Here is a 26682-nt window from a genome sequence, read left to right on the forward strand (position 1 = left end):
AGTCAAGCATTAAACAATTTAAATAAAACCAGCAAAGTTACTTACATTACTGCTTTTCACATTCATTGCTTTTCAATTCCTTGACAAATGTTGACAATTGACAGTTCGGTAAAGTAATATATTACCATACCAATTTTACATACAGGATACAATTATGACTTTCCTACGAGCCAACTTTTATAAATGTATACAGGCGTTTAACAGACAGAAACCGGTAAAAAAATAAAACTAATTTATTACAATAAAAAGAAACAAATTTATTGCGGTTAAACATCACAATATATGTTGAAAATGTTCACTGTCTTTTTCATTGCAAAAATGTTCTGTTATCGTTTCGTCAATACCCATTGTTCAATTTCATCTTGCAACAAGAACTTCTGACTGCTGAGGAAATCTTGCCAAAGATGTTTGCGGACTCTACTCGAATCGCCTCACATCATCAACAACTTTCTCCGATACTGAAGTTCTTCCAGGAGACTTACCTTTGTTGACACTGCCAGTTCGAACAAATCTGTTGATTACATCTCTAATGTGAGCCTTTAAGGATGTTTCTTGAATTATTAAATCACGGTAGTTGGCCAGTTATTTTTGCTTACAAGCGGTTACAGAATACACCAACTCTCCGTCTACGAATGTCCCATTACAATAAGATGAAATAACAATGAAAGCGTCTTGTTCAACAGAATAAACCATTTTCATGGCCTTCGCTTCCTTGCACAAAAACAAAATTTTTGCGAGCAAGCACCAAGAGTCTTGAAAAAAAAACTGTTTTGATGTTTTGAGCTTGAATCAACGAGAATTACTGTAATTGACACTTGAAAAACATTAAAACCGTCGTCTTCGTTGATTCACTATTAAAGTCTCTCCAATTGGTTACAATCGTCCGACCTGTCAAAAAGGAAAATATCAAAAGATGTCACTCCCGTCAGGAGTTACAGGAACCTGTAATTAATCCGTTTTGTCACGCGCCAAAACAGTTTGTGCTTGAATTGATATTATCAAAGTGTCCAAAAAATATTGCTCTGTGCCTGTTTGTGGGGTAATCAAGGATCCTAGAGACCACAAAATAATGCACAAATTCCCTTCAAACACTGTGAACAAAAGGTTGTGGTGCAGAAAGGTTTTTAATGCTACAAGTAGGTACCCCCACATGAATCTTTCACCTAAGGGAATGTATAGCCATTAAAACCATTTCAGGTGATAATATTGCAAATAATTTATACATTTGTGGTAAACACTTTGAGAGAAGTTGTTACTAATAAAAGATTTAAACCCAGCTCTGTTCCTACTTTGTTCCTCCATGGTTCCAAGTCACTGCAACCGGTCTCTACTTCTGCAAGCTCCCCAGCAAGTACTAAACGTGATCCAGAATGCAGCTTCATAATTCCTGAGACACATTCCGATAACAATGTAAACACCTCAAAGAAAAACTTTCCTATTGCATATCCCTTTGAAGACCATCCACGCCCATGGCGTTGTGACTTTGGCATCGATACCGAAATTTTGCCTCTTTTTCAAGTAAAAACCGAAATACATGATGTCAAATTGTGTCAAAAAGTCAGACCACGACAGACATTTAGCCGACATTACAGATTCCTTTCCCTCCCGACGTATGCGCCCCCACATGTCACATTTAAGGGATTGGAGAGACTTTAATAGTGAATCAACGAAGACGACGATTATAGCTATTAAGATAACTAGGTGTTTTATAGGTGCTTTAAAGGACACGGTCCCAGTTTAAATCCGAGCGACCGAAGGGAGCGAGGTTTTAATGGGACCGAGTTCTTTTAACTATAAAACACGTGTTATCTTCAATATTTTTTCTAACACTGAAGCTTATTTGATCCGAAATCTTCTGTTATTAATATTTTATCGGGAGATTTTTAGTGAGGCAAAATGTTTCTTGAGGCTGCCGTGGGTAGTAGTCATGCTAATAGTATCAACAAATTTTGAAAAAAAATTTTGTTCGTCAAAATGTGTGAACGCCTTTCAATCGGAATATTAGAAAAAGCCAATGAATTACGCACCAAATTATTACCCGCAAAATGAAAAAACGCTTATGAGAAGGTGTACGTGGCTTTTAATCAGTGGACGTCAGAAAAAGGTGTAAAAGAAGTGACGGAAGACGTTATTCGGACTTTCCTTGATGCAAGCGTAAGTACCAGTTTTAGGCTGGGTTTATGCTCATCTATCATATATCACCTATACATTTAGCATTTTTAAATTTTTTAAGCAGTAGTAGCGACGATTCCAATGTAGAGGTCAGCAACCAGATTAGATGTACAAACCTGGATTCCGCCTTCGAAAGTAGCAGAGATAACCAACATCAACAACAAGAATTCACCCTTCAAGAGTAATGGAAATTTATATTTTAATAATTGTAGTTTTGTATTCAATAAATAAATGTTATGAAAAATGAAGCAGCGTACTTTAAATGGTATAAAGGACGTTACCATTGACGACGTACTTTATAAAGAACAGTGGATTTATAGATACTTTTTTGGTCGAGCTTAATAGATATTTATTTTATTAGGAGTTTAAGTGATACTTTATGTGACGGAGTATGGACGATTAAACGCCGAGCAATAGCGAGGCGAATTAAGTCCATACGAGTCACATAAAGTCACTTAAACTCCGAATGAAATACAATATTTTATTTTCAAACGATTAATCTTCTTTTGAAATGATTATTTCCTATCTTCTTGCTTCATTAAGGAATTGCCTTGATTTCACTTACCATGGTTACTATGGTTGACAACCACTATGATTTTCACATATTTATACTCCGGCGGAGTATAAATGTCTTATTTATACGCCGGCGGAGTATAAGTAGTACTTATGCGCCGCTCAAACACGGTGTCATAGAAATGACACTTAAACCCCGGTAAGACCGTCATATAAGTGTCAGTTATATGACGTTTGAAAATAAATGAATCTTAGAAGCGATTTAAAATGTCAGAGTTAGAAAAAAACAATAAAAACGATGACTTCAAGTGACAGGTTACAAGTAACATCAATGACAATTGGGAATTGTCATAATGACGCATAATTTCAGCGCAGCGGGCTTTTTGACATTCATGCATTTAGAATGATTTATAGAAACCTTGTATTTAGTCTTAAATTTTCCTGCGATTGTAGAAAATGTTTTGTGCGAAATGAATCTTACGTACGTGCTGCCTTGTCCAAAGTCGGCCTTCGAGCCGTTACGCAGTAGCCGTTCACGTCTAGTGCGTAAAACAGCAGCATTTCGCAACTTATTTCAAAAATATCTAATGTTTGTAATTAGGTGGTTATCAAATATTTAAAAAGAAATTAATGTTGACAAACTTACTTAGGATTTTTCGGGTATTAATGAAGACACTGTTGTAGTAGCTGGTTTCTCAATATTCGAAGAATTTTCAGAATCCAACATGTTTGTATTATACTTTTTGTTTATTTGGGTTGATAAAATTATTACAAAAGGGGAGTGAAACTTATGTGTCTACTCATGACAACAAACAGGTGCTCAATTGGGTTTTGTAAATTCATATGCTAGACATTGATGGCTTTTTGTGTGTAGCGTTCCTTATCAGGTCATTATTTTACTGTCTTTTATGATTTCCTCTAAGAGCAGAGTGAATAACAATGTCGGTAGCAGATACATGTCTTAAACAACAGAGGCTTGTAAAATTTGATTGTTAAAAACTAATTACGAATATGAACTTCATTTTTTACTTCCACGTAAGATTTATTTGGAAAAAAATACGAAAAATTAAAATTTAAGAAATACACAAATTTAAAGAACAATTACATATTTATTTTGTAAAAGCATTTTTTATATATTAGCAAAAGTATTTTTATTCACTTATTAAAAATCTTTGTGAAATCGTTGTCGTTTTCCCTCAAGAGTTGGGTAAGAAATTTCTTCGAACCCTCCCAGAGAAAGGGCATTAATTGGCTGAGAGCACTTGAACGCCCGATCTGCAGAAGGACGATTTATCGTCACATTGCGTTTTTGGGGATTCATTCTTACCGGCCATATTTTCGACTACCATTGACGACTAAACAAACGGCTACCAGACAACACACAATGGTGTAACGATAGACAGCACTGAGAGCATGAATGGAAGAGTGTCGTCTTCAGCGACGATTCCGAGTTATGTTTGTGGCAATCAGATGGACGTATGCGTGTGTGAAGACCTAGAGGGGTGCGACGCAATCTGGACTTCATTCAAAGTTGCCATATAGGGTTATCACGACAACTTTAATTAAATTCCCGTCGTTACATTGACCACGTGGTAGAGCCTGTGTTGTTACCATATCTTGAAAAAGTACAGGATGGTACTTTTCAACAAAATAATGCGGGATCCCATGTTTCCCGTGTAGCAATGAACTTTCTGGCAGACAATAATGACAACATACTGCCTTGGCGGCCTCGTTCTCCGGATTTAAACCCAACGGAACATGTATGGGATATGCTTTAGTCACGTCTGCGTCGGGGAGATCGTCCACAGAATACTTCGAAGGAACTTGACAACAGCTACAGATAGCCTGGGAGACCCCCAAGCAGCTACTGTACAGCATGCCTCGACGAGTTACAGAGGGTATTCATAATCGTGGAGATGTCACTCACTATTAAGTTGGTTATCTTATTTGTTGACTGATATAGTCCAAATGCTAATCATTTTATAAGATTGATTTGATATACACGTGGTTGAAGTTTCAATAAAATTCGTCCCCCCTTCTATATGTTTGCGCTTTTTTTGGTGTGTTCTTTCCCTATGAGAGCCTGTGACGACATCCTCCTGTCACACATCTCTCTTGTGGATAGAGGGATTACAATGAAGCTATCCTTGCCTAATCACTATTTGAATTTTGCGCGCCTAAATTTTAGGAAGTATGTCTGAACTAACTTCGTACGAAAGATGTTGACAGCTTGATTTTATAAATAATTCACAGTAGATAACGAAAGGAATAATAAACTACTGGGCAGCGATTGTTATCCGTTATGATTACATCACTTAAAATAGGATCTTTGTTCTAAATTCTAAAATTGTTTTTCTTACAAGAACTCGAAAGAGAGGTTAAAAGAAACATTTGTCAAAAGCAATTTGTTGCGGTGGTGCGGTACAAGAATGGAAGTGAAATAGACATATACAGATGAAATGCATATAACAAAGATGAAGATGTGGTGATCACACAAGGATAGCACTATACTACTCCCCTTGACGTAGAAAACGACAACAGATAGCTTCATGTCTAGTCACAGCTTTCAGTTTGAGTATTGGTATCTATTTATTATCAGATCTAAGGAGAAAACACGAAACTAGCCTTTCACCTGATGAATTCTACTATAATAATTCCCTGACGCTCTAGGCGTAAAAAAGGAAAACAACATTTACTTCTAATGTAGAAACGCTTTTCTCAAAATGCTCCTCAAACATAGAGAATATTCATTAGATTGTATGATTCTAGAAGTTTGTCTATCTCGTTCTATCTCATTTTTCAATAAGGTGTTGTTGATTTTTGAATAATATTTGTTTTGTTCTGGTTGACTTAATATTTACTTATTTTGTGTTCTGCCGTTTGGGTTTACCGTGCTGAATAAAATCAATGGTTATTTATTTAAACTGGCATTCTTCGACGGAAATGTTTAATATTTTTATCGTATGTTATACATGCATGTTAACTACCAGGAGTCTAGTTAACCGTAGATTAATATGTGTAATACCATATGATTGAGAAGAAAATCGTCTAACAACCATTTAAATTTAATGTTAAAAAAATTATGTTGGCAACACCGACGGTTAAATAACTGTCAAATTAACTCTCAAAGACTGTAAAATCTACACCATTATTTTAAAAAGTTATTAAAATCACTCCTCACCGTGAGTCAAACTCTGTGCAGCGAAAAAAAGAAAAGATTGAATAATGAACTTTCTGTGAGAATGAACGACACCATTCATCCAATTATTTTAAGCAAAATATTTATAAACTATGCATTTTATATGTACTTACAAATGTTGTTCACTTCACAGTAACCCTATGAAATTTAGGATAATATTGGATGCCTGTGCGTCATTCGTTAGGGATTTTTTGTCTTGATGTTTATATGACTAAAAAATTTTGCAGGTTGTCAGTTTTTTAAAATATCAAATTTTCAAATAATGTCTGACAGAAACAACATAAAATTATTAAGGGAAGGTGCTAAGAAAGCTCTTATTAGTTACTTTCATGGTGTTTGGTTAAGAGGTTGCCTTAAATTCTTTTGGACTTATTTGAGGGTGAACTGAGCGAAACGTTTCTTCGTGTAGAAGATCTCTCCTTTCTGTGTATGCTTGATTGGAAATCCGTGTGATGTTCGAATAACGATTCAGTTGTTTACTTTTTTTATATGCATAAGAATAGTTAGTTATGTGTAAGTACCTATTTTATTTACCATTTTTAATGCGTAAAATAAAATAATTTATGATAAAAACTGTTCTACTACAATTGGTTAACTCTGGTGACAATTAATTTAAATTTTTGGATTCAGATTATGTCGGTTTGTTTTTCTTGGAGTGTATGTGTATATTAAAAGTAGAATCGTTCGTTTCAACTTTTGAGAATTTGAGTGTCCTGTAGTGATGTTTTTGTTTTGTGCTAAAACAGACCACTCTTTCTTTAGTCACTTGTTGGTATTTGGTGTAGACTCAGTAAAGGCTTCCACAAAAAAGTGGAAGACACAAATAGAGAAGCTTCAATTCTTTCCTCCTATATTCCACATACCTCCAGACCTCCACCATACAACGTATGTCTTTTCATCTTTTGAAAGAGTGAAACATTGAACGTATGATTAATTATCTTCCAACGGTTCTAACGTAAATGTTTTATTATTCACTCACCAATGCATTATTTAATCCTTTGTCAATTTTCTACGCTTCACGTCAAATGTACTTTTCGGGGTAACTGTAACAAATTCGAGTGAACGGAAACTTTGTCATTCTAAAAGGTACATAGGGATGAACAAAAAACTATAATTAATGTCAAACACGTATTTTAACTTTTTTAAACTGCAACAGCCTTAACTTTGAAAAGCAACACGGGTTGTTTGTTGTTGTTTAAAAGTTCCAAATTAGCAAGTGTGCTCAATCAACTCAAATGAACTGGCACCTATATAAAGAATATTTCAGGCTCCATTTAACATCGAAGACTTTCTACTCGAAGCAGCAATGTAGTGAAGTAGATAACAGCAAAAATTATTTTATCCAAACATGCATTCATTTGAGGGTTTCAAACATACCTTCAGTCATGGTACAAGATCACATGTCATTTTGTACCATGCCTTCAGAGACATAACGCTCATTGTTTTCTCTAGTCTTCGATGCTAGATCAGAAATTTAAAAAATCACCTGGTATTTGTACATCAGAATTAATGTACTTATATCCAGCAGTTAATGACGTAATTTCAGAGAATTATTGCTTTAATCTTTAGTGAAAAATACTCACTCAATCAAATATTTAAGAGATGAGGATTTAGGTCTTAATAATTTCTCAGATTTTTGTATATAACTTAGATTAGGTTTAAGTGTGTTTTATCATTTTTTTTGTTTAAATCATATACCACTGTTTTCTATTAAACTCAATTGATTTCCTAATCATACTTATTAAAAGATAATGGTTGAGGATATACAAATAATTCTAGGTTTTAGACATCATGTCCACAAATGATTAGATGTGGAAGCTCCTATCAAAAAATAAAAGTTTTAGTATAAACCATACATATTAAATATTTAATAAGTACAAAAACTTTTACAGATTTAGGTAATTGCACATATAAAATATGCCCTTGTCTTTCATAATGAAAATTTAGGTGTAAAGTTTGTACTCACTTACAAGCAATGTTTTAAAATGTCAACCACCTGAGGTACCGATTTTTAAACTCATCATCGTAAAAGATTTGAGATCAAATGTTCACACCGAAATCGTACTCTGCATATGTAGCTATCGTAACGATAAATCTTTTTGAAAAATAAACTAATCTCATAAAACTATTTTACAAAGCAACCTGCATCACATGAGGACATTCTGGCATTTTCTAAATGATCAGTGTACAATGTATCCCGTGTGAATCCAGTTGCTATTACACTAGCCAAAAAAATCTCAGAAACGATTTGCTACACCTTTTAAGACTCTAGTTAAGTGTATCTACAAAAAGCTGAACATCTGGTGGTGGTGGTATTGCTCGAAATTTTATATTATACATAAAAAATAATTTTAATTGTTTTGGTAAATTTAGTTTAGAAAGGGAAGGTCAAAATCTCTAGTGAAATATATTCTTGTAACTGTCGCCTTGTTACGTATATAAAATGTTAGTTCAAAATAAAAAAATTAAAATTTATCTCAGTGAGTAGTGCAGTAACTTGTAATTTCAACGTTAGTTTATGACACCGTCTTTTTTACAAAGATTGAGAAATACATCATAACAATGGTCGATAGGTTTTTTCACGCTTTTGGAACCGACAATCATAAACAGAGTTATGATCCGAACACGTACTAAAGTTCGTACATCATTCATCAAACTGTCAAATATTAACGTCGAGTCTACATAAAAAACAATGAATTTTATCAGTTAACTTTAAGTCAAGTATTTATCACAAACTATAAAAAATATTAAATTATACAGATTATCTAAATTTTCCTCGGATATATAAATTATATACTTTAAGACTCAAAATATTTTGTTTAAGCATAAACTTTCCAGTGATTAATTTATGAAGATTTGTAGTCCCCCTATTGCCAAACAATTGACGTTTTGCCAAATTATCGATGAAAATGTGTACACAATATATAGTGTTATAATATCATTTTTGTAGACTTTATTATGTAAAACAGATTTCTTATTTTACCTGCCCACTTATTTCAAAATAAGTTTAATTAATTGTAATGTTTATCAATATAATAATTGTAACTAGGGTTGCCAGATTTTTTCAGAAGGTATATATGAGTTCCATGGAAAAATGTATATGAGATCAGTTAAAAATATATGAGACGTTTTAGGCCGAGTTTACAGAAGCTCGAATTAATATTTAATTTAATCGCGTCTCTAATTTGACGTTTCTGCACCACTTTTTTGTCATGATTCAGCCGACAACTTTGCATACATGTTAGACAGTAGACTCTGAATTATTGAAATTCGAATTTAAGTTTCTGCGTCTAAAGTGCAGAGTACAGAATTCGAAATGGCGGTTAAAATGAAAATATATGAGATTATCTCATATATTTAATACTTGGTATGAGGTATGAGATTTTCTTTAAATATCTAATACTCATACCAAATATATGAGATCTGGCAACCCTAATTGTAACACAAACTGTAAACATTTACATTAACTTGTGGCACTTATAATTAACTTCATACTTATATACGTATTATATTCGAAACGCTAGATAGATGCAGTGATCACATGTATGAAGAATCGCATAAATAGCCTGTGAATGTATGCCGTTGAAAATGCATTGAGATTTGCAGACGTGTGTTGTCTAACCAACCAATAAGAACATTACGTTTGCTGTTCACGCGTTAATCATGCGCTTTTATTACTGCATCTATTCGAACACTCTAATATCGCGTCAAAACAGAAATAATGTAAAATTTGTATTACTTATTACTTATTAGAAGTGTTTTTATGTGTCAGTTTTGTCATAGTTATACAAGACATATATCAAAAGTAATACCTGTTGATTTAAACCTTCCTTAAAATACGAGATCTAAATGTAATAAATTAATAATATTACTATTAACATTAACAATACTTAATACGAAATAACAATAATATTACTTTATTTTTCCAACAGGATGAACCCAAATACGGGAAAACAAAAATACCTACCCAAAAATATAATGGTTAAATAATATATACTCGTGAAAGAGCAAACAAAGCACACGACAACAGTCAGTTGCACAAGTTGTTGCACAATTTTTTTCTTTAAAAATATGTACCAATCGTCTCAAAAATAAACCTTAAATACTGTATTAGAAATTCAGGTTTTTACATTACTTATTGTCGATTCTGTGAATTTATTAGTCCTTGGTTTGTGTAAATAAAAGACCTGTGAATCCTTTGAATTAATAACGGGTGATTAAAAAGTTTTTAGAATACAGTTGGCCATGGAAATATTTGTCATTTCTTTGATTAAACTGCAAATGTCATGCATAACCTCATTTGTATTTCAATAATTTGGATTTTTGACATTTGCATTTTAATCAAAGATATGACAAATATTTCCATAGCCAACTCTACTCCAAAAACTTTTTGATCACTCGTTATTTACGTTTACTGACATTTGCAGTTTTGGACGGTTTATCAAAGTAGACAAAAAATCGTATAAAAATTTAATTGCGCGTCGCTTTTGCAAACGTTGATACTTAAATTGGCGTATAAGTACTATTTGATTATATCCGCGTGGCCGATAAGTTCATTGTGTTTAAAACACAAATATTTTTAAAAATAAAAAAATTGTTAAAGCGAACAAAAAAAATTGTATTCAAACTTTGACTTAAGAAATGCAATATAATAGCAAGTTGCAAAATTAACGCTTTTTTCGCACTAGACTTAAAGAACACGTTGTGTGCGAAAAATGTTATATGTATACAGGATTTTTGGCAATTTTAAACAATTAAAGATAAATATAAATAAATTATAATTTGGTCGCGCGATTAATTTTCAGTCAAAAGTTAGGTAGTTAAAAATATTTTCGTTGGTTACTGTCACTTATATATATATAATAAACAACAAAAACCATGGTGCAATTTCGTTGTAAGTATAAAGTTGGTGCCTATTTCACCGTGTCGTATTTAATCCCCCAAAAATCTCCATCCGCATAAGAGAATACCTTAGAAAATATTGCCGCATGTATGTGTAGTACGTTTCACAATTTCGTTAATTACCTAATATCGGGTGATTTTTTAAATTTCTGCTCTAGTTTGCCATGTCGCCATTTCAACTGCACTGCTGACGTACAGGTCATGGCCAACTAAAACAGAAATTAAAAAATCACACTATACTAATTGCTAATAAGTCAAATATGTAAAATGTTGTAACATCCCTTTCAGCAAAAACTTTTTGAATTATACTGAAACCTCTCTGACAAAATTTCAAAAAAGTAAAATAACAAATAAATAAGCAAATCGTTAGAGTTGCTCTAGTTGTTCTACATAAAATCTGCGGCAAACAATTTACATTTTGCTTAAAACATGATACCTACACATATACATTAGTTACAAATTCTATACATTTTTGCAAAGGGCGGAAATCATTAACTACGAAAAAATATTGAAAACAATTGCTTCTCACATTTTAGCGGAAACATGTGATCTTAGAATTAGCTTCTTTTGCTATGTTTAACAAAATAACGAATGATTGCAATAACTAATAAATTAATAATAATGAAACCCGTAGTTCATATTTCTGTTCCCAAAGCTAATGTTTATTTACTGTTGCCCTTATATGTAATAGACGAAATTATAAATGTCTTATCTAAAAAAAAAAACAAAACTCAGTAGAAATGTTAAAGAGCAGATTGAGAGACTTTTTAATTAAGAATCTCATATTAAATCAAAATATTTATTAGAGTTATTGTATAAAATAGACATTAGTTAAAAACTATCTGTCTGCATTACCACGGCAAAAATTTGGTCCAAGTACCCTGAACCTAGGAGAGTTGGAAAAGTGATAAGATAGTAGCAGATAGATGTAGTAGCACATGTCATATCTTTTGATAAGCCCACGTACTTCCGTTTTTTTATCGTCTAAAACTTGACTGAAGTAAGCAAAAGGTGTTACGCATATGCATGCGGAGGCTACATATAAACTTATCTGGCAAGGTTTTCCAGTATTGGTTGTTGAAAGTAGACATTTTCATCCTTTTGGAATTGAAGTGTGCAGCAATGAGAACACAGAAGACTTTGAATTCCTTTTTAATTCTGTTCGAAATGGATTTGCAAAAATTTTTGGCCAACAAGTATTCATCAATGATTCAAGAGAGTTTTTGGACACAATATAATATATATGTCTAATGGCCTAATCAACATTTGTCAGGGATCAAAATTTTCACAAATGAACTTAAATAGAATTGGAATTATGAACAAAAAGATATCACTAGGCTGGGTCTAATCAGTGTTGGGCACAGATACTTTTAAAAGTATCTAGATACAGATTGTTTTCGATTTTTTCGAAATGTATCTAAATACAGATACAAGAAAACAGATACTTTTTGAAGCTTTGGCGAATAAAATAACTGAAAACATGTTTATGTACTTTTTTTATGTATTGTTTAATGAATTTTTTAAAATTAACAACATTTCGAACGTATTGTCACCTAAATTATTTCTTCTTGGTGTCAGAATTTGGTTTCCGGTACTAAACACCCGTTCCATAGCTGTAGAAGAAGGGATTGTGGTATTAAATTTAAAACATAAACATTTTACTGTAGCATAGTTATTCAAGACTCAAAAATCTTTTCTTTTTTCCTGCAAATAGGCCATCGCTTCGCTGTTTGATGTGTCGCAAATTGTGCAATATTTATTACGTACCTACGCTTAAAAAGAATATTTTTGTTTTTGTTTTTATTCCCATACTACACTGTCCAAATTGTGTTTGAGTAGATCTAATAATCATCTCCAGCATTAAAATTAATATTTCAAAAGAATACGGGAAATGATTATTCTGTGCTGAGGGTCTGTTGTCGGCAACCTGTCATAAATTATTATTCTTCAATATCGGCTTACGATGTTTTTATGACCATGTCCGGTAATCGTCTATCCCGGTGCGAAAGATATATACATTTTAGGAAGAATTCTGGTTCCGTTTAAAGCAAAATAAGTACAATTTTTTAAAAAGGTATTTAAACCCCTTATAGGATCAAAAGCTGCCTGGCAGGCCGGAATCACTAGAGTGCAACTTTAAATTTTCAGATTTTTGTTGAAACTCATTTTATTTTAATCTCGTTTCACGATTTCTGAGAATATATCACGATAAATTATTCTACCGAGGGTTGTAAAAATATTAATTTTATTGCCCAAGATAATTACACTTAAACATAATCGGCACATTCTAGGGCAAAACGGACCTGCCAAACCTGCCTCGCGTTAGGTCCAACAATGAAAAAGTGAAGAAATGACACATGTGGCAACAGGAAAAGATGCTATATTTGCCTGAAAGATAAAGGTATAAAACAGTAACAAATATGCGATTTATTCGAGAGAAATGTATGTATTGAACATTCGATTAGTCGATTACAGAACTAATTTGTGCTAATTGAAAAACATAATTATTATGTAACACGCAATTATTATTTTCTAAAAATAATAACATACCTTAAACAAATATTTTTACTATAAAAATTACTCTTTTTTAATAACACAAATACAACGAGCGGGCCTACCGGAGCCGGGTTGCTCAGGTACACAGATAAAATGCATTGCCCCGATAAGCCGAAAACGCAGTGAATAGTGAATTGTGGTTTATGGTTTTTAAAATACCATCTTACCATGGTTTAGATTTATTATCCCTCAGGATTATATCACATTTTTATTTACTACCATAAATAATCACATTTTTATTTACTACCAAAATGCCAGAGGACTGTGTTCGAAAACTCATTCATTCTATGTTAATGCTTGTGAAATGGACTTCGATATAATTGTCATAACTGAATCGTGGCTGAATGACTCTATTCAAAATTCTGAATTGTTTCCGTCTAACTATAACATCATTAGATCTGACAGAAAATTTAATGCTGTTAATAAAGTGATTGGTGGTGGTGTTATTGCAGCTATATCTAATAAAATAAATTGTCAAATTATCAACACTACAGTCATTGATGATTTGGTCCCATTAATCGATCTTTGCATTTGTAAATGTCAGTATAATACAGTTACTTTCTTGTTAGTAGTGTGTTACATACCTCCTAGTGTTTCGTCTGCAGATTATGAGATATTTTTGGAAGGTCTGGAAATTTTTCTTGTTGGTCAAACTGCACTACTGATTGGTGATTTCAACCTATCAATGTTCAACACTCCCTCTACTACCTGCTCTAAAGTAAACTCACTCCGTACATTTTGTGATTCGCTTCAACTTACTCAACATAATAGTATTGGTAATTTAAATAATAGACAGTTGGATCTTATTTTCTCCAACTTTCGGAAAATTCAAGTAAAACGTGAAGAAAATCCTTTTGTACGTGAAGATCCGCATCATCCGACACTCTCAATTACTGTGGAGTTTTTATTTCAACCTGAAACCGTGCCATTCCCAACTATATGTACCCCCTCTTATAACTTTCGCAAGGCCAATTTTATCACCTTGTATGAAGACCTTCTTGCTGCTGAGTGGACCTTCTTAGAACATTTTGTTGATGTCAATCAAGCCCTGGAAGCATTCTATGATCATTTACACTCCTTAATTAAAAAGTCTGTGCCACTGTATACTTCTCAGCGTAAACATTCCTATCCGCCTTGGTTTACACCATCGTTAATCGCTAGTCTAAAGACTAAGCTATTTTATAGAAAGAAATGGTTATCCTCCAAAAATGTTCTGTTTTTTAATGAATTTAAACGACTTCGAACACACTGTAAGATTCAAATTTCTCTTTGTTATCGGGCCTACATAGACAGGGTTGAACAATCAGTCTGCAATAACCCTAAAGAAATTTTCAAATATTTGCAAATGAAGCGTGGTACTACGCGAATACCGGGCAAGATGTATCAGGAAAATCTATCGTTTGAGACACCATATCAAATAGTAAATGGATTTGCACAGGTTTTCTCTGATATATATCTACCTAGTTCAAGTTATAACTTCAAAGATGATTCCTATAGCAATATTCCATCTCTCGCCTTAGTTCGAGTCCGCGAAGATGATATAATTAAAATTATGGCTTCTTTTCCCATTAAGCACACGGCTGGTGATGACCAGATACCTAGCTTTATGATTCATGATGCAAGATATGCGTTGGCTCAACCCCTGTCGGTGATCATTAATAAGGCTATTGAAAATTACACTTTTCCGAACAAATGGAAGCGAGCACGAATTGTGCCTGTGCACAAGAAGGATGATATCTCGGATCTAAAGAACTATCGACCGATAGCAATTATTTCTAACTTTGCAAAGATATTTGAGCAGGTGATTTATAAATCCATCATGAATAATGTTCGGCCCTATATATCTCAAAATCAGCATGGTTTCTTGCCTGGAAAATCTACAACCACCAATTTAATAACCATTACCCAGTTTATCTGTGAGCATCTTGACGCTAACAGTCAGGTAGATGTTGTATACACAGACTTCTCCAGTGCATTCGACACTGTGGATCATGGAATTCTGCTTCGCAAACTAAGTTCGTTTGGACTTACAAGGTCATTTATTTCTCTCATTGAATCTTACCTTTCAGATAGAGTAAACTATGTAACCTACAATGGATCTAAATCAAAAGATTATACGCCAACATCAGGTGTTCCGCAAGGATCCAATCTTGGACCTTTGTTTTTTGTCCTATTCATCAACGACCTCTTAGAGTTACTTAAGTGCCCTACACTTGCGTACGCTGATGATCTAAAAATATTTGCTTCTATTTCCTCTGTTGGTGATGTAAGATTTCTCCAGGATAATTTAAATATCATTTCACAATGGTCGTTCTCCAATCGTATGAAACTGAACATCGATAAATGTCAGTTTCTTAATTTTTCTCGTCAACTTACTCCAATGTCCTCCTCCTACTACATAAATGATCAGCCACTAGTTCAAGTTAACACAATGAAAGACCTTGGAGTGTATTTTGATTCAAAACTTACGTTTATCGACCATATTCGAGCCATATCTGCGTCGGCATCTAAATCTCTCGGATTTATAATGCGAACCTCCACCCTCTTTAAAAGTTTACCTCTGCTAAAGTCTTTGTATTTTTCTTTTGTGTTAAGCAAGCTAGAATATGCATGTGTTGTATGGTCGCCAATTTATGTGTGTTATCAACTGGCTATTGAAAAAATCCAACGACGCTTTCTCAAATTTATGTCCTTTAAGACTTATGGAGCTTACCCACCCAGAAATGTGGACTATGACTTTTTGTTGTCCACTCATAATATATCTTCATTAGTTGAACGTAGGAAAATACATGGTGCCCACTTTATCTGGAAGCTGCTTCACAATTTTGTAGATTGTCCCGAAATTCTATCACATATAAATCTACATGTGCCAAGGCTTAATGTAAGACATGCATCAACTTTCAATTTTCCAACACCGAGAACCAACGTGCTAAAGAAATCGCCTATGGTAATAATGTGCCGTGATGCTGAGGTCTTTTATAATGACATTTTTAGTGAAAAATTATAGGTGTAAGGTCAAATGTATTTATGTTGGTATTTCACTCTTTTATCTAGAGTTTTTCTTGTTAGTTATAGGTATATTAATTTCAAAGTTTTAATTGGTAATTTTATGTTTGTATGTATATATTGTTTGTGTGTATTAGCGTGTTCATTGTATTCTATATGTTGTCCTCTAAGTGGGTTGTAACCTGTTGGGCAATAAAGGTTTATTATTATTATTATTATATTTAAAGATGTATAAGTATTGAAGGCTACAATGTAGGAAATGATGGTATTTAAAATATGAAAATTTCCGTGACAGAACACTATTAGTGGACCTCTTACCTCTATTTTTGTTTATGTGACCAAAATCACCAATATGAAGTATCAAAAATTACTACTAGTATAACTCAACTAATAACTACTGAAAAAAAAGTGAAATAAAAAAATGTATCTGTATCTGCACCATTAATTTTGTATCTAGATACAGATATTTTGTGCTTAAATTGTATGTAAAAATGTATCTAGATACTGTCTTTAGATACAAGTATCTAGATACTGCCCAACACTGGGTCTAATATACCTGTGTCTTCTTATATTAAGGGTAATTACGAAATTTATAACATACCAGTTTCAGGTAGAGTAGTTAGTCCAGAAGCTTTTGAAACACTTGATGATTTTAAAATAGCATGCATGGTGCACGATGCTGCCCACTGAAAAATCGAAAAGGAATCGTGAAACTTGTGATTTTTCAAAAAATGATATGTAAACATATTGTTGTTTTCTTTTACCCTAAAATTGATAGCATCCCTACCAGCCGCAAAAACAGTTCCAATTGGGGAGAAAAGCTTTATTGATGAAATAAAGATTGCTGCTTTTTCATTATTATGCTTCAAATAAAAGTACCATCTACTCTTTTTTAGAATATGTGTGTTAATCTTTATGTAGAATCATTTATTTGTTATTTTTCAAAGAATAAGCGTTATTGAAACAACGAAAACTGTCTATTATTATTATTATTATTTATTATTTGTTGTAATTTGTTTTTTTCTTAGAATTTTATGGCAATTTTTACTAAGAATAATATATAGGTCTTTGTTAATTTTCCAATAAAAACATTTATTAAAAATATTGTTTCCTTATCTATTGGTACAATTAATTACTCGTGTATACTTATCCAACAAGTATGAAATCGACTAATGTACTATTTTATTAAAAAAAAAAACAAATGGACAAAATGCAGTGACAAGAACATCTTATTCCTTTAAACTAATGCCAGCTTTCTGAAATCCATCTAATATGTTGGCTTTAGCTGAACGCTTGAGACACAATTAATTGTCATAATTAATTCAGCAATATTGTAAATTATAATTGTTTCCCTGGATTGGATTAATAAAATAGACACTAAGACACTATAAACTGAATGAACAAAAATTGCATAAATTTAAAGGAAAAGACAGTCAGTATAAAGAATCGCAGATATTTACAATTTCTGAGGAAAAGCTACTTGTTAAATATTACTGTCATGTAGTAAAATGCATTACGGTCTGACTAGAAGGCAAGCAATGGATTTGCAAAAGTGAATTCAAAGAAGTTTCCTGAAAGCTGAGCTGAGTTGAGTGGTTTCCTTTCCAAAAATCCAGAAATAAGTCTAAAAACACCCGAAGCCACCAGCTTATTTCACATCGGGTGCAGAACTGTACAAGTATGTCCAAAAGTGATAGTCAGTAAAAAATAAATGCAGGTCGTACTAGACACATCAGCATATAGAGAAACTACTGTAACACTTTGTTTCGCCGTGAATGCGATTGGAATTGTAATATCTCCTTTCTTTATATTTCCAAAGGTTAGGTATTAAGAGTATTTCATATCTGAAGGAACGGAAAGGTTCTCTGGAGACACTTTTGCAAGTGACCACAAAAAGTTTTGTGAAATTTCTTGGACATTTTGCAAAATATTCTCATCTCTCTGAGAACAATCACATACTCTTAATACTAGATACTCATAAGAATCATGTAAGCATTGATGTGATTCGTTTTTCCACAAATAATGGGATCATGTTGTTGACCCTTCCGCCACACTGCAATAATAAATCCCTTAATGTTGCAGTTTATTCCTCCTTTAAATCTCGATACAACACAACTATTAACAATCCAGGCAAAACAATTACAACTTACAATATTCCAGAATTCATTATGACAATTAATTATGTCTCAAGCGTTTAGCTAAAGCAACATATTAGATGGATTTCAGAAAGCTGGCATTAATAATCCGCTTAATCTAGAAGTTTTTAGTGACGACGATTTTTTGTGTTCTGCTGTCACGGATAGAGTTTTGCCTCAAGCCCACCAATGCGTTTAGAAAGTCAGCTTGTGTTCTCCTCCGAACTCCAGGAATCGTCTCACTTTAACAAAACACTGCAATCGCGACTATTTCTCTGTAGGAGTCTGAAAATAATCACAATATCTTCAATTATGGTTATGATTCTGAGTTGAAAAAGCATCGAGAATATCCTGACGAACTCGGTACTTAATGGCATTTAAAAAATTATTTTCGAAAACTCCTGGTCGTAGTGCGCGATCCCGTCAAACGAGCCATCTTCGACTATACCCAACACAATACGTATCCAAGAAACCCGAAATGAGGCCCTTCCGCAGCTTGTCTTCCCCAACACTTCCATTGGCAGCATCGCCATCGTTGCACGCCCTGGGGGGCCGTCAAGCTAGGTATTTACTCGCGCTACCTCACTCAGAAATCACTGAACAGCTCAAATTAAATTATTTTATCCAGTGTTATTGTAGAACAATTTAAACACAATAAATGCACAAATTGCACAAAATATTTTATAAGGTTATTGTCGTGCCCAAATAGTTTTGACCGCGGCCGAGCTTTTGGACACTAACAAAATTATTTATTTGGGTGTAGGCCCATTTCCTTGGAAATGGAAGAGCTAAACTGCATGTAGGGGAAGAGGTAATAATTAAACATACATAACATTTTTATACGTATATTAAAAGAAAGCATAATAAGCATGTCAAAAGAATAATCGAGTAAATGTGTAAATAATCAACAGAAAAATAAAACATAAAATAAATTCACACACATAACACGAAAAAAGCAAAACAACATGCAAAACATTCTTCTAAGGCGCTACGCAATTATATTCCACTAATAAAACTCTTAAAATCTATGAATATAACCCACATTTTTAATTAATAAACTTAATCCTAGAAAAATCAGCATGCAAAACATAAAATAAAAAAACTACTAACTACTAAATGGAATCATTACTTAATTATTTAAATAAATTGCGATTGGGCATTTATATATATTAATTAAATCATGAGAACAACTAAAATAACGGGTAAAAATCATGCACTTAAATCTACGACAACTTATGAATATAAACATGTAAAAAGAGAGATAAATGAATTTTCACATACATCGATTAGCTAAATATGCCGAGCACAACAATCGTTCACGAGAAAAATTGATGGTTACAGGACAGGTAGATACATGTAAAAATAAACAGTCATAATTTATACATGCAGTTAAACATTGGGACGTTAGTATCATAAATGCGCTAAAATACAATGAGACGATTAAAATAAAGTATAATGTGAGAAATATAGCAATATAACATATACTATAGCAAAATAATCAGAGAACGGAGTCATATTTAAACGGCAAAAATTCAATATAAAATAATCAACAGCAAGAAAATTAGATTAAAAGGTTTCGATTCGGGAACTTCCCAAAAAACGCACATAAAATATTCATGTCGCAAGCAAAGAATTAAATCGGCAAATTTAAAGAGATATTGGAATTATTATTATAAAAACAAATGGTAAAAATCAGAAAAATCCTCTCCAAAAAACGCATATAAAATATTTATGTCGCAAGCAAAAGAGTTAATTTGGCAATTTACAGAAATTTGGAATAATTATCATAAAAGCAAACGGTAATTTATCGAAAAATCCTCCCCAATAATCAAGAACCGACGCAAGGCTAGACGTGCCACCTGCAAACGGGAACATATGGAAGCACTAAAGATTACTTTCGGTGCCGGCGCTAACTGTTCACACCCAACGAAACGGAGAAAACGCATAAATTAAACGCTACACATGTACGATTCGAACTCGAGAACACATGACGAAAAAACGGAAAGCAAGATAAACTAAGAATGACTAAAAGGTAGACTTACACAGCTGCAGCATTGAGAATTTTTCTATCTTCCTCTCGGGCTCAGCAAATTCTTCTAAGTTCGGATTTCTTCAAAATTCAGCAAAAATTAATAAAAATCTCGACCAATGATTCGGCAGAGCCTTCGGCTACAACTGGAAACTTCTACTCTAACTGAATTAAACCGTTTTCGGCGCTACTGCTTATATAGGGATTTTTACTCATTATTCTTGTCTCTCGTGACTTTAGTGGACTATATTTCTTCATGATTAGTGTATTACTCGGTACGGGATTTTAGGTTTTATTTCGTTGTGTTATAGGGTTTAGCTTTTAATTATGGTTCCGCGACTGACGTTTTTTATTGGTTAGTGTGTCGTATATTTTCGGGTTTTTTCAACTTGCGTCATGCTTCTCATGTCGTCATCGCTACATGTGGTTAGCTTGTTGTAGCTATTTTTAAAAAGGGCGTTTTTTCTGAGGTTGTTTATGTGTCTGGGTTTCGTTTGCAGCTGTTTTAGTTTGGATACAATTTTATATGAAAGTAATTGCGATTGGCGATGTTTCTGGCGTATCATTTTGTACACGTTATTTGCAATGTCTGGCAAGCGTAATGTTATTCGCAATTTGCGAATACGCGAATTTTGTTTCTGCATTTGGGGATTGATAGTTGATTTTGTTTATCTATTTGACTGGTACTATATGCCGATTAGAACATGCGTGTTAATTAATTAAGATTTGCAAATTTTCTAGTTATGTTTTGAGGGTTTGTTATTAGTCTTTTTAGTTACAATTTTCTCGTGAACGAATTTAGTGACGGCTCGTCACATTATGTTACTAGTGCCGATAGATTTTAGTGAGTTTTTATTACTAAAGTCCCATTAAAATGTTGATCCTATCATGTGACGATAAGATTTATTTAATCAACAGCTGGTGGTTTTCAAAAGAACCTTTTAGTAAACCATTTAGATAGCGACAAATAACAAAACTTAACACTAGGTAACAAATGAAGTAATGAAATATTGTACAAATGTAGAGAAATATTACAATATATACAAGAATTGCTCAAAAAGGCCGCCTTCCGCTGCTGTACATACATCGATCTTCAAAACTCCTACGTGTGTTGATCAGCATTTGAGTTGAAATCTGAAAGCAATATTGTCAGATTACCTGTATCGGCGATTCTCTGTTTGCATAGCTGGTATACGAATACAGACGTGCATGAAGAAATCCCCAAATAAAAAATCAGAGGGACTTAAATCTGATGTACGCGAAAGCCAATCAATGTGTCGATCCAGACTTTCCAGTCCGACGTTGTGGAAATACTGGTTCAAATAAACAACATTTGTGCGAGGTGTATGGCTGGTGACTCCGTCCTGCATGTCAAAGACCTGCCGCCGATGGCGCATCCTTCGCATCCCAGGAAATATTTGCTGAGCTAGCATATTGTCGTCCAATAACATGAGGCCCTAGAAGCCCCGGTCACACACTAACAGTTGCATACCAGTAATCCATCGTTCTGACGATTAGAACCTCCCGTAAAACTAAATTTGTCAGTGAAACAAAGTTTCTAATCCCTATGTCTCAAGTTAATTGTCCTATTTTGAAAAAAGTCTCAAATTAAGTGTTTTGTCTCAAAATTCCGATCTTTAAAAGATTCGACTTTTTTATTATGTAATTAAGGAAAAATTTATTTTTTATAGAAGAATTATTATTAATTAATTATTATTATCAGCGTGCGAATTCTATGCAACATGCAAACTGCATGCATACTTAGCATATTTGCCATTCTTTCTACTTTTCGCCTATTTCTAAAAAACGCACATATTTCCATATTTTCATGGAACAATAATACAATATAGAAATACCTTCTGTAGATTCTGTAAATTGGTTATACTTGCTTAGTATGAGTCAAGATTAATATTTTTATCCAAATGGCAAAAGTGGTATGTAGGCGGCAAATGTAAATGCAGCGGACGGAGAAAATATTTTAATAATAATAATGATATTTATTCATTCTAACAGGAAAACCCAGTTTCAAGATTCCAGACTAAAATAAGACACATTTTAATCCCTACATGTAAACTGCAGCGGTATGAAAGAGTACCTATACCCAGTACTGTACTCGATGCGTTTAAAGATTTATACTAAAATCACTTTAATAATATTTTACAAGTTTAGTCAAGGAACGTAACCCGTAAAACTCTAAAACCATAAATTATACAGGTACGTCCACCTGAGACCGTCTGCTTGGGGCAACACAGGACCGTATTTGCAACGAACGGAAATTCTTTAGGCACGCGACACGGCTTCCAAGTTTACAAGGACCCTACTGCGAATGCCCACTCGGCATTGTCAACCAAATAATTCTAATTATGTCATTAAATTTTATTAGCATGCAATTAAAGTGATTTTAATACACAGTATGCGTCATTTTTTCTAAAAATATTATGTTGTAGATTGAGTTAGTAATAATCTTGCAAAAGTTTTTTGTTAGGACGTCAACGTCCAGAATAATTTTATTTGTATTAATGATTTTCGAGTAAACCCCAATCATTACAGGTAAACGTGTGCACCTACTTAGGGCTGGTATCTGATCTTATTATGATCCGTTGCAGTTTACAAGTTAAAAAAATTTACAACAAGGGCTGGGGAAAATGTTACACATAATACTTAGAACTTAGGAACATGTTACATTGTTTCAAAGTTCCCCGAACAGTCTGATTATAGCAGTCACAGTAGGTTAACTAGCACACTTAGATCAGAGTATTACAGGTTACTTATCAGATGATGCAAGGCTAAATGACTTGTAGCCATAGAAATAATATTATATGGAAGTAACTTAGAGAGAGACGCGCGTTGTCAACACAGTGGGACAGAGATAGGGCTCTCTGGGTGGCAAAACATTGACGCGAAACTGCAGAGCACTGTGTTTCTGGAGGTTTCATTCGTGCTGTCGCATGGTGTTTGAAGGTGTATTTTTGCAAATTTACGTTTTTTAGGCCCAAGTTACCTTATTTAAATGTCTACAGTCTTCTTAAATTGTATTTTATTGGACTATTTGTTAAACATCGTGAAATCGTGTTGTGCGTATAATTGAATAGAACGTGCAAATAAAGCAATCCTGTTTCATTTCATACGTAATAATCACATACACAGACGAACGATTTCGTAAATAATTTAAAAACATTGTTAGATTCCCTAAACATTCCGAGTTACGAAAAAACGGATTATTGCTACAAAAAGAGGGAATTTTATATTTATTGATTATTGTTTTAGTTATTTGTACGTGGATTTAGAAAATAGATTTTAGTAGAAAATTCCACACAATTTAATATGTTTAATTTAATTAGGCACCCTGTCACTTTTATCGAAAGTTTAATTACTTTTATTCTAAAAATTTCAGAATTACCGATGAACATACATTACAAGATTAGTTAACTTGTAGAAGATTATTGTATTAACTGAATTCGTAATATATTGTAGATTTTCTATACATTTCATTTTATTAAAAAACTATCTCCACCACTTAACATGATTTTTGTTGTTTCACATTACACATAATTTCAATGTAAGCTGTAAAAATATAGTTTTCATTAACAGACGTTTGTTATAATTGATTGTTTGAACAAATTCGTAAGAAAACGTATTAATTCCCGTTCAAATGAAGCGTTTCTTGCCACCCAGCACGTGATACGTGGTCAGCCGTCCTTTCCCTACTGATGCATAACCGCTATAGCTATTTCTTTCTTATGTTGATTACACTCGCTCGCGTTTGGAAACGTATACAAGGCTCCATCCACTCCTTTATTAGATCAATGCTTGTAGCACTGCCTCCTCTACTTAACAAGCCGTGTTGTGCGAAATACGGCAACACTGTGCGGCGGCTGGTCAACCTGTTCAACCTGTTACATCTGTGCCGGTGTGTAGCAGTGCAAAAGTGTTTATCTGGTTTTATTTATTATCAAATTTTAACTAGTAGTGAACTTTTGGAATTAACTTGTGAAAATATTAATTTTTAGGAATAACGGAAATTTCAAACGGTAAAGTGTAGCGTAAAGTAATTTGCTAATTGTTCAAAATAACCTCAATTTTAGATGCCGCGTAAATGTTGTGTTCCTGGTTGTAATTCCAATTACGACAGTGAAATAAAAAAGGGAGGTCCAGTTGTATCAGCCTTTAGATTTCCAAAAGATGAAGAGAGAAAAAAGTTGTGGCTTTTAGCTATTCCCCGCAAAGATTTTTCACCCACTGCAAATAGTGTTGTCTGCATGAAACACTTTTCTGAAGACGATATAATTCGCTATGACCTGTACAAAACAAAGGACGGAACTACACAACAATTGCTATTAATGTGCCCCAAGTTAAAAGAAGATGCACTCCCAAGAATTTTTCCAAATCTGCCGAAGTATCTGACTAAAGAAAAGAGTGTTGTCAGGAACGACCCTCAAGAAAGAAAAAAAAAAGTTTTCAACAGAACCGCCGCAGCAATTGACAACTTTTTAAAAGCAGACATTATTCAAAGTTTTGAAAATGTAAAAAATGACTTTGCTTCGAAAGTTGAAAGTGTTTCTAAGTGGCATGTGATAATGAAGAACAGTGAATTATTTTTTTATACTTTAAGTGTTGATTATGACAATGGAAGTGATGAAGGTGAACATCTTTATATAGTTAATAGCGTTAAATTGGACCAGAATATGAGATTGAAAGTGGTGATAAAAGGTAACGAATTGTCATCTCATGAATTAAAGTGGATTCTTCCATATGATTTAAAACTAAGTCGATGGTCCCAATTGAAAAATATATTAAGCAGGTACCATAAGTTTGAAGAAATTAATTGTAAATCTGATCAGTCTCAGTTTGAATTATACTTACAGAAATGTAGGAACTATCTAGAGAAATGTTGCGAAATGGCAGAAATTCATGATTATGAACACAAAAGACAACTAGAGATTGTTTTTGATCAAGTGTCACAATTAACATTAAAAAAGCGTAGATATTCACCAGCCACAATCTTGTTTTCGTTTATTATGTTTTCATATTCTCCTTCGGCCTATAAGTTTTTGCGAAATTATTTGCTGCTACCCCACAAACGCTATTTGCAAATGTTATCGTCATCATTTAACATTAGTCCTGATAACGAAAGCAATAAAACAAAATATTACTTTTCCTGTGCGGCTTTAGCTCGGCTCGGCATCGACGTATGCGGCCGGCCTCCGTATCGGTTCCTAGGCGCTGTTGCCAGTTCGTACAGCACGGCTTGTTAGTAAAGGAGGCAGTACTTGTAGTCGTCCTAGCTCATGGGGATGGGACGAGGTTAGACAATAATGACAAACGAATTTTTTTGCTGTAATTCTAGAATCTCAAAAGTTCTTTTCTTTAGCTAATCAGTGGTTTTAATACCCGTAACGATAGAAGTCTTGCCTGAATGCGGATCATTTTCGGATCAGTGGTGGGTATAAAATAATAATAGTTTATTAACCACGCAAACAACAAATATTTAGAAAAGATATATACAATATACTTCCAGAAATTAAAAAAAAAAATGGATGAACAAATTTAAAAATCTAATGACACGTTTGAAGCAATAATTATATTTTTACAACAATGCAATTTGTAGCAATTTTTGAAAACTGCAAAACTCAATACTACCACAGATGTTCTTACAATTTTTTAGCGAATTAATAAGCGTAGAATTCATGTGTTGATTTATAATACAAGGTGACATGCAAAAGATGCAATGATTTGGTCAGCGAGGTTATTTAGCACTGAAAAGTAAGTTAATTCGCAGTCAAAAAATCTAGGACACAATTTGTCCGTGAACACTTTCAAAATTCAAATTTTGATGTCTACACCTCCTCTGCGTTATCATGTGCATGGAATATCTCTCTTTAGAAGACTCTCTAGGGTACTTGCTTAGACTGTTGAATTTTCTTTTTAGCCAATAGTAGACTATAAAATGTTACTTCTGGACCAGGGCATTTGGCGTGTTACAAAACAGGACAGAGTCCTACAAATTTAGCTGTTTTCTCAAAAGTATACAACCAAAAAAGGCAAAAAACCTCTCAAAAAGCATTAATTTTTATCCACCCCAAAAGTACCCAAATATCTGTAGACCACCAAAAATTGGGCACACGAAAAAACAAGGTAAAATTCTACAAAAAACTTAGAAAATGCCTTGT

At 33.4% G+C, this 26682-nt stretch overlaps 2 protein-coding genes across 2 annotated transcripts in view; both read left to right on the forward strand.

Moving 5' to 3' along the window:
* Positions 1-16977, forward strand: part of LOC135135316 (sodium/hydrogen exchanger 1-like) — a 47007-nt gene extending 30030 nt beyond the window's left edge. Inside the window, exon 7 of the mRNA XM_064064342.1 lies at positions 16959-16977. Coding sequence (XP_063920412.1) covers positions 16959-16962 — 4 coding nt within the window. The 3' untranslated portion in view covers positions 16963-16977. The remainder of the gene's footprint in view (positions 1-16958) is intronic.
* Positions 16978-24115: 7138 nt separating this feature from the next.
* On the forward strand, positions 24116-25767 carry LOC135135317 (uncharacterized). Its single transcript, XM_064064343.1, has 2 exons — positions 24116-24543; positions 24598-25767. The coding sequence occupies exon 2, from the start codon at positions 24598-24600 to the stop codon at positions 25765-25767; it is 1170 nt and encodes a 389-aa protein (XP_063920413.1). The 5' UTR covers positions 24116-24543.
* The last annotated feature ends 915 nt before the right edge of the window (positions 25768-26682 follow it).

Source organism: Zophobas morio, unplaced genomic scaffold (assembly GCF_036711695.1).
Source record: "Zophobas morio isolate AGI-343-1 ecotype UQ-CSIRO unplaced genomic scaffold, CSIRO_AGI_Zmor_V1 ptg000024l, whole genome shotgun sequence".
Lineage (NCBI taxonomy): Eukaryota > Metazoa > Arthropoda > Insecta > Coleoptera > Tenebrionidae > Zophobas > Zophobas morio.

What these genes read in the sequence shown, in the direction of transcription:
- LOC135135317 (XM_064064343.1), top strand. Translation starts at nt 24,598, where the DNA reads ATGCCGCGTAAATGTTGTGTTCCTGGTTGTAATTCCAATTACGACAGT.